At 36.4% G+C, this 12,503-nt stretch overlaps 1 protein-coding gene across 1 annotated transcript; it reads right to left on the bottom strand.

Moving 5' to 3' along the window:
• Window positions 1-1,065: 1,065 nt before the first annotated feature.
• HMGB1 (high mobility group box 1) lies at window positions 1,066-9,057 on the bottom strand. Its single transcript, XM_032219810.1, has 5 exons — window positions 8,894-9,057; window positions 4,744-4,905; window positions 4,423-4,568; window positions 4,050-4,224; window positions 1,066-2,916 (listed from the first exon to the last, which is right to left on the bottom strand). Exons 2-5 carry the CDS (start codon window positions 4,891-4,893, stop codon window positions 2,740-2,742), a joined length of 648 nt encoding a protein of 215 aa, XP_032075701.1. The 5' UTR covers window positions 4,894-4,905; window positions 8,894-9,057; the 3' UTR covers window positions 1,066-2,739.
• Between the last annotated feature and the right edge of the window lie 3,446 nt (window positions 9,058-12,503).

Here is a 12,503-nt window from a genome sequence, read left to right on the forward strand (position 1 = left end):
GCTATTGTCACAGGTATACAGTTGCTACCTCGGAAAGGCCCTTATAGTGTTTACCTCTTACATTTTTTAAAATCGCTGAAATATTACTGTAAATTTGAAATCTTTACAAAAATCTTTTGAAACTTAATTTGAAAATCAATTTTAGATTTTGAAATTGCCAGACTACATATTGAAGACCTGAAATTTGTTCAAGACACTAAGAGGATACATTTCCAAAAACCTAATATGACTAAAGGTGTTTAAAAAATGCCTGGTGCTACATTTTTAGTCAGAAAATAGCACTTTGAAAAGACTGGCTTCTCATCCTAGAGGTATTTGCAAGATACGCTTATCTTAATCATGGTTTATTCAGCGCCATTTTGGGAAACACTAAAATCCAGATTGGATTCACTTTGGACTGTTATTATTATTAATAATATTATAACTACACCTGGTCTTACAACAGTGCCTTACATTTTATAACAAAAACTTGTTATAAGCCTCTTAATCTTTTTAACAATTTATCCTTTCATTTCAGTATTAAATAATTTTCTATACTTTACTGTCTACATAATTGGGATTACATTACAAAATCTTGGAAATCAAAACGTTGTTTGATTTCCTAATATTCTTAAATTGATTACTTATTTACGTTACTTGATTAGCAAGTACCACTGTTACTTATGTCAGTATTTATAAGAACTGGTGGCTCTCCTAACTGCAATAAACAAGCTGCTAAGGCAAAGGGAAATTATGTAGAACCAAACTTGTTTTAAAACCTAACACGGAATGACATTTTTAACTATCTGGAGAAATGTTGACTTGAGTCTTATTTCTTACCTTATATTCATAGGCTTATATTGTCTAGAAATTACCTGCTTAGTATAAATTGTAGACCCACTGAAGCAATGGGGTCATGAAACACCTTCCTTGAACATTTTATTGTATTTTTGAAGGTAATTTGTAATAATGCTAATGCACATTGATAAATATTGCTGCTCATGGAATTTCAATAGTGTAGGCATGTACTGGAGTGGTTTACATCAGTGAAAACTATTTTAAGTAAAATAACTAAATATATAAAACCTCTGTAATTATTATTTTATTAGTATCAACCAGGAAATCAGATGTTCAATATTCTCCTGAGGTTATACATAAACAAATGCAAAATTGAAGTAAGAATCTTAAGTCAAAATTGTATAACAAAACAATACTCCATCAAAAAAGTGTGTAAAATTACAAGAATGCTATTTTTTAAACACTGGCACCATTATTTCATAACTACAGAATTCTCAATCAATCCCCAGATTATTCAGCCGAGTTCATAACTGCCAGCATTTTTATTGAAAATGCAAAAAATTTAACTTTGGTTTTCAAAGCAATCTATATTTTATCAAATCAGAAGTTGTTGGAATACCATGTTATATTTCACAGCTAAATGGAAAAAAATGTACTCCCCCCCCCACTGCTATTTTAACTTACAAAATGGGCAGACATCAAAAATGTTATAAAAGATAACAGAAAAAGATACATCTCATTTTAATTTGAGACAATACAAAATTTTGAAAATGGGCTAAAACTAGTGGATTGAAAACATGAATTTATACAAATCAATCAATGGTATCACTTATAAAAAACATTAGCAAAGTAAAGTATTTTATTGTGGGAGGTTTACTACCAGGAGTATCCATGGCATAAAGCCCACAATCATCACTTGACATGGTATCCTAAAAGGATTACAGTAATTTAGTATTTAACTTTACCTGCTTAAATAGAGTACTCTCCTCTTTATTAAAGTATTTGCAAATTCAATTTACTACTAGCCAATGAAGTCATACATGTAAATTCCTTGCAGATCAAAGTGAGAATATACGTAGTGGTTGCAGAAGTATCCTAAATTATTTTTCTCCTGGAAGTACTTCATGCCACAAAAATGGTATTCTAATTCTCATCCTTCCAAAACTGGCAAATTTATACAACTCAGTAGAATATTGTACATAGCAAAAGCTGAGCAAATACAAATTGGTTAAGAACATTTTTTTTATTGTGACCAGTTACATGGGGAAAAACATGTTTTGCATATTCCGGTATATATTTATTTCCTACCCTATCATGATTATATAGGGCATGTTGCTCAAAGCTCTTGTTATCATTCTATCAACTTATTACATGAAGAGACAAAATTCTGACGTGATCCCAAATGGGCAAAAACATAAAAAGTTAAAGTTTCCAGAGGGAAAAAAAGGGGAAATGTTGACTTTACAAGGGCACCTATTAAAAGGACAACAATACTAATTTTTTTAAAAATGTATTTACTTAGAAGCAATCAGAATGTCAACAGCTACAACTTTTTTCTTTTTTTTTTTTGCAATTACAGAGTGGTATTTCGTTAACAGAACAACTATTATTTTATGAGGCAGACAACTCAAGATGAATAATAAACTACATCTGCATGTATAACTAATTTGTGCTGTGCACCAACAAGAACCTGCTTTAAACTTCCATGCCAATTTACAACCCCCATTCTGTACTAGGCAACATTAGTGGCCACTGAGATACCACTAAAGGACAAGTCTACCAAAAGACATTTTTGGTAGTTTTGAACTATACAAAAAAAGAAAAAGGAAAAAAGACACTGTACAGTTTAAAAACAAATCTTACACAGCCTTATGCTTAATTTTTTTCCTTTCTTTAAAAGGAGTGAGTTGTGTACAGGGGGGTTAAATGCTTTTATAGACAAGAAAATCTGATCTAAAAGACTTATTCATCATCTTCTTCCTCCTCGTCCTCCTCTTCTTCTTCCTCTTCTTCCTCGTCATCATCATCATCATCCTCATCATCATCTTCCTCTTCTTTCTTTTTCTTGCTTTTTTCAGGCTTAGGAGCTACCTTTTTGGCTGTATCAGGCTTTCCCTTAGCTCGGTATGCAGCAATATCCTTGGTTTGAAAAGAAAAAGAATTTTGTTTACACAACATAAGCTCTTGTTTACAATGGGATCAATATTATTCAGTTTAAATGTAAATCAGCCAAAACTGTAATTCTGAACATAAAATGTTTGGATGTCACCAAAGGCTGATTGCAGTTACACTTCAAGTTTAATGAAGAATTTAACTTTTCACACACTTCACTTAAAGAGTAGATGGTGCCACCTTCAGCATGTATAAACTATATTCCTTTGAACTGCAAAGTAAAACCTAATAAGCCAATCCTCAAGTAATTCATTTTTATTTCATTTGTTTTTAAAACTTTTTTCATTGCCCCAAGTCTGTTTTTATATTCTAATTATTATTTTATATTGAGAAATATTCTGAGTGCTCCTAAAGTGTTGATGCTCAACTCATAAATTTATCAGGCTAATACCAAGCCTCATTCATGTTATTCAGTCCTTCCCTAGTCCCTATCCACAGCTGAAACATGGGAATACACCACATGTTATAATCCTACAAACAAAAGTGGTCTTTATAATATATTTTGGCAGGACCACAAATTTACATTCCAAATTCGTAAAATTCCTATTATAGTTGTGACAATTCAATAAATACTTTTTACATTTTCTAAGATAGGATCCTAATATTTTACATTAATCAACATGCAGTAAAGCCATAACATTATGAATCTATTGAAGTTGCTTACAAGATGCAATTATTTATCAATCCAAGTTACTTTTAAAAATTACTAGAGTCTTCCTAATACTTCAGCTTCATTTAAAAATATATTTTATTTAAATTCTGCCTTCATTATTTTTATAAATAACTCAAGGTGGAAAACATACCTAATATCCTTCCTATTTTCCTCACAACAACCCTGTGAGGCGAGTTAGGCTGAGTGAGAAGAACTGACCCAAAGTCACCCAGCTGGCTTTCATGACTAAGGTGGGATATGAACTCCCATTCCACTCAAAAGCAAACAAGACTAAATGCACTGATTTGTTTTTTCACCCAAATTGGAATTTTCATATGAAAAGTATTCAATACTCCCGGAAAAAAAAATGCAGAAACATATGGCTATACTCCTGATAATAAATGCCTGGAATTTATTATTAATGTTAAAATATGGATTTGTAATTTACCTTTTCATATTTCTCCTTCAGTTTACCAGCCTTCTTTTCAAAAGGCTGTTTATCCTCAGAAGATGTATTATTCCACATCTCTCCAAGTTTCTTTGCAACATCCCCAATGGAAAGACCAGGATGTTCTCCTTTGATTTTTGGACGATACTCAGAGCAAAATAAGAAAAATGCTGAACTGAAAATAAATTTACAGAACAATTAAGGTTTAACAAATAAATTTTGCATTGCAACTTCAAAAGAATTAGTATTTTTCACAAATAGTACATTATAACAGGACACAAAATAAGTGTAGCACTGTTTTCCAATTGTTAAATCTTCTGCGTGTATCAGTGTAATACTACTACATATATACAAACTATAAAAATCTACTTACGGAGGCCTCTTTGGTGCATTTGGATCCTTGAATTTCTTTTTTGACTCTCCTTTTGGGGGTACATAGGTTTTCATTTCTCTTTCATAACGAACCTTGTCAGCTCGTGCCATATCTTCAAATTTCCCCTTTTCCTTAGCGGACATAGTCTATACATGTAAAACATGACCAAAAAGCCACCTTTAATGAGAGTATCCTCCCTTCTACTTTGAAATGGAATCTCTTATGCATAAAAATATTTTAAAATTACATTTAAATAATTAAAAATGATGTTAAAATTGTATTAATATGTGTGCTTTGTATTATTATTTTAGCAAACAGTACCTTCCACCTTTCTGAACATTTCTTTGAGAACTCTGAGAAATTCACTGAAGCATCTGGGTGTTTCTTCTTGTGCTCTTCCCGGCAGGTTTGCACAAAATAGGCATACGAGGACATTTTACCTCTTGGCTTTTTAGGATCACCTTTGCCCATTTTTGAAGATTTCTAAAAGACAAATTAAAAATTTTGACAAACTATTTTGAATTTCATAGCAAGCAATTTGATTAAGAACGGTCAAATTTACATTGAGATAAAGCTGCACTCTTATCTGACTTTCGGTACAACTATTTATATTAAAAGTTATAATCAAACCTTCTCTGATTATCATCTAGTCTAGAAATGTATTAGCTCCTTATGTATGCGTACAGCCCCCAAACCCTTCCCTTCTGACAGAAGGGTTTTTGCTGTCCACCATCTTTTGAAATGTGGCCCTGGATAACAAAGGTCAACTATAGCCCTTAGCCTAGGAAACCTCTTCTGATCTACAAATTAAATATTGTTATAGCAATATATGCAAATCTGTAGGAAATAATTGGGAAATCCTCTGGAGATCTAAGGAAAGGAGAATCTCAGAAGTCTGCATAAACTATACAACATTAGGTTCCTGGTGCTGTAGTTACCAGCATATTTGGAGATAAATAGTAAAGATATAATCAGTGACAAATGCTCTATTTACAAAAATTATGTTATAGGATGCATGTTAATTTTTAGTGATAAGAATTCAAACAGCCTGGGCTTATACAAATTATTACTAGAGTTTCAAAGTGTATTTTCCTTAACTGCAAGGAATGTGTATACGTAACACATATCTATAAATTTTATGATACATAAAATTTGGGGGAAAATATTTTCTACTAATTTGGTTAGGAATCAAGATCTACAACTTCTGAATATTTTATTTCTTTCAAACGAAATTGCCAAATATACCATTTATTATATAACCCAAAACTAACCTCTATGCAGGTATGTATATACATTTACCTGAAAAATCTGCCCCAGCTATTTTCTGTACTTTTCATTTTCTTCTTCCATGTATAAAATCAAATAAAAACCTTTTTTTAAATCATGTTCCTTTACCACCTTTAATGAGACCTGTCATGATATTCATGCAGAAACATTGTCCTTTACTCAACCTTCTAGTGCTGTGGTATTTAATCACAAATACTAACTTAGTATTAAATTATCCATTTTCATGTGCAACAACCAATTTCACCAACAGATGGAAACAGGTCACTGTCTGTGAAGGGGCATGCCACATTTTAGAATGCCAGAACATTTTTGGCAGATTAAGACCAGCCACAACATTTCTGGAGATGTTTTCAAACCAGACTGACATGCTAATACATCACTTATTCTTTGGAGTATGTGAATATAATTGAATAATATGTGAATATAATACAATATTGTGTCAGAGGGGAATGCATGTATTATGGACTTTCCAGGCACATAAGCGCACAATGAGCATATACATAGACAGGAATTTCCATGTGCCACTTTAAAACAAGCTTATAATGAATATTAAAACTGATTAGGAAAATTGTGGATTTAAAAAAAATGGTTGCGAAGAATTCTTTCATTGTTTTTACATAATAGGCAATAAAATGACAAATGTAGTTCTGCAGACTTTTATAACTGAGCCCAAAAGATAAGTCCTACTTCTTAAAAACAATTGAGTTCTGAGCTGCCATCAACAGACTCAGAAAAAGATGTTGGTAAAGCAATAAAAAACTGCCCGGGGGTGAATTAAACAAGGACTTAAAAAAATATAACTACAGTAGTTTCCTACTACATAAGACCTTAAATCTGATCTAGCAATATTCAAGTTAAAATGTATAATTTAAATTAAGTATTTTGTTTTTTTCAGGTGTTTAAATGGTATTTCTTATTTGCATTAAACATTTCTTTTAAGGAGCAAAATACTGTTTCTGAGTTTTCTCAAGTATTCAAGAAGCACTTCTGCCTTAATTTGCACAATTTCAGTATGGAAATGTACAGTTCTGTCCAGTATTGCCATAAAAGCAATTTCCTACTAGTTTGGCCTGTGGACATGAAAATATTTTTTTCTAAACAAACATGTCCAGTCTAAAGTTTCTGTTAGGTAAACAAGACTAAAAAAATCACGCCTATATGGAAATAGAGGTCAGAAAAACTCTCAGCAAAAAAATAAGGTTATCTGAATTGGACTCAATAATTTAAAAAAAATAGGAAAAAAAGAGAAACACATAAAAATATGTTGCTATATTTAACTTACCCTTATCCTAAGAAAACGTTATTTTAAATAAATTTATTTCTAAATTTACAATATGAAAAGCTTAATACATCTTAAAACTTTCTACTTGTTAATTTACATCCTTATAATAAAGCATTTTTAAAAGTACAATATAAAAATAATCACACCTTGTAAACATTTTAAACATAACTTTATTAAGTAATGGAGTCGGGTATTGTATTAAAAAAAAGCTATGGGATAAGACGAAAGTCCACATTATGGGGTAAGCGAAGTATCACGTGCCGTTTTGTTTTTTTTAAAAAGGTTAAGTGAAAATTGCCTAATAACTAACAGGCATTCTCTTTACAAGGGCGCAAACTGCGCATAGCTAAAACCGTACAACTGAGGGAAGTCTTCTCATTCCATGTGCTTCAGTATTACATGGAGGAGCGAGGCGGGTTTTTTTTTTACAATGGCGCAGGCTCCTGCTTTTAAGAAGGTCACCACCGGCAGCAGCGATTCCTCCTTCCATTTTGTGCAAACGCCTTGCTGATGAGAGAAAGTCCCCTTGAAATGCGGTTCGCGGAAGCTCCGCTATGGCAGAAAGGCTCGGCTGGCAGCGGGCGCGCGGGACCCGAGCCCTGCCCGCTTGCGTGGCGGCGGCGCCTCTTAATAAGCGAGAAGCGCTGGCCGCCGTGCATGATTTGCCTTTGCAAGGCAAGCCGTTCTGGCAGGAAGAGAGGCCGCTTCTCGGAATGGCCGCTGCTTCATAGAGAATATGGCTCCTTCCTTTCCCTTTGTGTGTGTGTGTGTGTGTGTCGGTGCGCTCTGTACTCTGGCGCACACACTCAGCCATTGCAAGCAATGCGAACGGGCGGGGGGGGGGGCAAGAGAAGTGTCTCGTTTCTCCTAAAGCCCGCCAGAACCTCTTTCAGTTTTATTATTTTTTTTATTAAAGCCCCGATTAAATCCGGGAAGGGGGAGGGGGATGCGGTGGGGGGGTGAAAAAAAAAGAGGCATTTTTTTTTTTTCACCTGCGGCCGATCTGGACTTTTAAACGGTCGCCGGCGCTCTTTCTCGCCCAGGGAGAAAAGGCGCCTTGAAAAAGTTCCCCTGAACTGCGCCCCCGCCCGCCCGTCCGCCGCGCCTCCCCCTTCCCTGCCTTGCGCGCAAAGCCAGCCCTCCTCTCGCCTTGTTTTCTCTTCTTCCTCTCTACACACGGCTCTCGTCAGCCATGTTACAGCAAGCGCAGTTCCCGAGGTGATTTATCGCCCCGAGGCCAGCAACGCCCAGAAACGCTCCTGCAATTCGGCTTCCTGCGGGCGAGGCGACCCCCACCCCACACACCGCGCCCACTCCCCATTTTTCCTCGGTTTCCCCCTTTCCTTCCCCGTTCGACCGACCACGGCGCCCGTGTGGAGAGTCCGCCGCTTTCTCTCACCCCCCCCCCCCAAACCCTTCACAGACGCTGCAGCAAATGGCTAAGAGATGGCTCTGTATATCGCCGCGCTATGTATAAGCAGCTTATTCACACTTGGACCGCTTTCCGCCGCCCCGCTTTGCCTGGCTAAAACGGATCGAGTCCTCCCGAGCCCGACATTTACACGGATTTACGGCGTCGATCCCGATCGTGACTGTGGGGATTTTGGGGGCAAGGGGGGTGTTCCAGGATTTATGGTCCCTTATCCCCCCCCACTTCTCGAAACTCCCCAGGCGGCTTTATTTTTAATGACTTAACCGCCTTCCCGCCACCCTCCTCCGCCTCCGAGGTGACGAGGGAAAGTGTGTGCTCGGTCCCAGCCCCGATTTCCCCCCTTTGTGTGTGTGGCTGTGAGGAACGAATCCTGCCCCTTCGCACCCCAAAGCCTCACCGTTGCCAGGCTGGGAGCGTTGGCCTCCTCAACTCCGGTTGGCTGCTTAGCCGAGGACCCGCAATATACTTACCCTGTGCCACACTCTCGTACACTCAAGAACCGCAGTTCAAACAAGTCGCAAACACGCTCACACTGGCCACCAAGGCTGCCTGGATCTAGTATGTAGTCCAATGCACTGCAATGGCTGTGAGCTGGATCGATACGCAGCCTCCTCACTCTTCTCGGCACTGGTAACATTACTCTCAACACAGGCTTCTTGTTATTGGCTGCCGCCGAGGCAGGAGCTAAGCGGATTGGAGGAACACCTTCCATTGTCCTGACCAGAAGACACTGCTGATTGGTCGCGGCGGGAGATACGTCACTTGGGATTGAAAGGGCGCGCAAATGTAAAAATGAGTGGAAGAGAGATGGCTGAGGCGGGATGTACGGCTCTGAGGCTGAAACTGCTGCTCTAGTACAGTGTATGAAGAGAGCGGTTCATAGGCAACGGCATAACTTTCAGTGCAGGCAAAAGGAGCCTTACTGCTTTAACCGCACCGTCACCCGCACCCTCAAATAAACCCTTTTGCAGCCTGAATAAAGGGTTCTAAAAACACTCCTAACACCAATCCAGTCCTTGTTATTAAATACAGAAAACAACAATAAGGGAATCTTTAGTGTGATGCCCTTGTGCTAACTTTAATCAAGCGGCCCATGGATTTTAAGTATACATAACTTGCCAGCTAAATATATTTGGTAGTTTACCTCATTAGATCCAAAAGAATTGATCCAATCTTACAAAATAATCCCATTTCCTATATAAATAAACTGAGGTCTAATTATAAACTGGTGGAACACATCTACACACCAAATGCATATTGTTACTATAAAATCCTGGTCTTAATACGTTTTGAAAACTACTTTTTATACAAATATTCTAAGACAAGCTTTTACATAAGCTTTATCCAGGTAGACAGCACATTACATGACCTAAATAGGAAATCTATGAAATCCTTATATTTTACAGTCATTCAAATTCTCTCTGTGGACCTGCAGCTCAGCTGTGGATTTAAAGAACTGTCTTATTCACAGAGAGTATACTGAGATTCCACTACAAATCTTATTTTAAAGTGATTAAAACTTGCTATATGAGTACTTGCTCTTATTCATAAGCACAATGAAAAGAAGTTATATTCTAATTTTATAATATAAAGACTTCCAGTTTTCAAAATTTGTGCTCAAAATGCAAAATGCAGTAGTTCTCAAATGACTTATTGTTGACGATTTGGCCTTCCACACTTCTCACTTGCTTCTAATAGCTAACATGTTTCCCCTTATGCAGAATCCAAGATCCCTATAGTAGTTTGGATAGGTAATCCAAAGCATTACATACGATTTTAACAATTTATTCTACTCTCACTTCAACCATATCCATGGCATTATGACTGAACAGATCCAATATTTTAAATATGGAAGATGGGGGAGTTTTCAATGACCCAAGCAAGAAGATAGCCGAAGTTCAAATGGAGATAACACAGAAATGTGCTTCAAGTATCTTGAATTTCTTCCAGGTAAAAAGGGAAAGCTTTGTACTTGTGACTATCTAGTTATTTGAAGCTAAATCCTACAGTATATGAAAAATTGCTAAATCTACAGTACATCCTTAATATTATCCTTAGAAAGGTTCAATGTAAATTCCTGAAGACAGTGCTCCAAATCTCCAAGTATGTCTCAAATGCCATCCTCTGGGTAGAGGCTGGTTTACTTCAAGAACCTTGTGATTGCTAGCAATTTTTTAAAATTTTTAAATAAAATATAACTTTATCCAATGTCTCCGGTCCCCTTAATAATTTCTGGCTAATTCCTATTAATCTGGAACCAGAGACTATTGATAAACTCTCCCAACACCCTACTACTAAAGATTTTCCTGTCCATGAGTTCTGATCAAATGACAATACCTCTTAAACTAGAAATCTTGTATATGGAAGGAAAAAATAAGCTTAATTTAACTCCTAACACTACTAGGCCTTGGAATTGGAATCTGAAACAAGTCTGCAGCCATCCATATATATTTTACCATTTTGGAATTACCTAACCTGGGAAGAATAATCTCTCAGACCTAAATTAACATTTTCCATCTGCATCTTTACCCTGAAAGCTCAGGGATAGTCAAAATGGTTGAGCAAAATCGCTAAATACAGTATAGTACAGTATATGTGTATATGTATATAGTCAACTGTTATACTTGGTAAACTTCCCTGGCTGCCAAGATGAATTCTTCCTTATTTGTGGACAGGCAACCTACTAAGAACTACTAAATTCAAGCACAAGTTACAGCTAAAAGAAAGGAAGACTGGGGAGACCGACATATGTGAGGCTGCTACAAGGAAGATGGGGAGAAGGACAAATGGACTGGGCAGGCATAGGGCAACTAAAGGTATGCTGCACTTGAATTCAGGTACAATAGCAACAAATGGGAGGTAAGGGAAATCAGGCTGAGACACTGGGAATGTGAAAGAGGAAGGAACTAGGAGCAGTACTACTTGCATCAGCCTTGTGCTCATCATTTTGTGCTACTCTTCCAGATTCTTTCTCAGACAAAATGATCCAGGTTTTGTTTTGGATGGACCAAAACCAATCCAGAGTGGGATGGAGACCATTAAATGGCTTGTGTGATCTGCTGTCATTGGGGTGGGAGGTAGGAGGTGGAAGGGGTGATTTTGTTATATTGTACTATATTAATTTATTTGATTCATTATGTTAGCTTTTATTGTTTTAAATGTGGTTTTATATTCTGTAAGCCACCTTGAGTCACTATGAGCGAACAGGTGGAAATATAAATTCAATAAATAAATAAATTCAATAAATTAATTAATTAAAAACATACTTTTCAGTGCATCAGTTTTTTTCTATTTCATAGACACCTATATTTAAATGATAACAATATTGGGGTCAGAGGTTGTAATATGCAGCGATAATAAGTAACCAGCAAAACTGCTGTGCTATCTTCACTTGTGGAATTTTTATGTTACTACTGGGTATAATTCATTAATATGTTTTATTTACTATAACTTTTATGACACATCCATCAAACCAAGTTACAAGATAAAGGAAATTCCAGCAAAACAATAATATTGTTTTAATATAAACTTTACAATTTAATATAAATTGTAATATAAAATTAAAATTTTCCACAAATTGTCAACCAAGAAGCTGACCTAACTGAAGCCATTTTGACCATTTCAGTGTTGCCAAACTGGAGCTGAGGGATAGAGAGGAGAAAATTGAGATAGAGGGGAACATATAGCCAAAACAACATATTTTCTCTTGAGAACCAAGGACATTCTCACACCTGGCCAGAAGGCAGAGTGATGCCAATCAGCTGCCAGTCCATTCTGTGATTGGACCATGTGACTGATTGTTTTGAGAAAGTAGGACAACTTTTACTTTTAATTAGGTGAAAACCACGGGAGAACTCAAAGTCGGTTTTCACCAGATGTGTGCTAATATGATAATTCCAAATTTAAAAAAAATAGTATTTTTTGAGGAATATACATGCCTCGGAGTCTTGCTTGTTATTGATTTATTACTTGGAATCCTGACACAAATCTTGCATTATTTCATATTTTTAGATATTTTCTATTATTTTATCATCTTTCCCAGAAGGCTCTCTGAAATAAACAACTATTTACAAGTGTCTT

Source organism: Thamnophis elegans, chromosome 6, assembly GCF_009769535.1.
Source record: "Thamnophis elegans isolate rThaEle1 chromosome 6, rThaEle1.pri, whole genome shotgun sequence".
Classification (NCBI taxonomy): domain Eukaryota; kingdom Metazoa; phylum Chordata; class Lepidosauria; order Squamata; family Colubridae; genus Thamnophis; species Thamnophis elegans.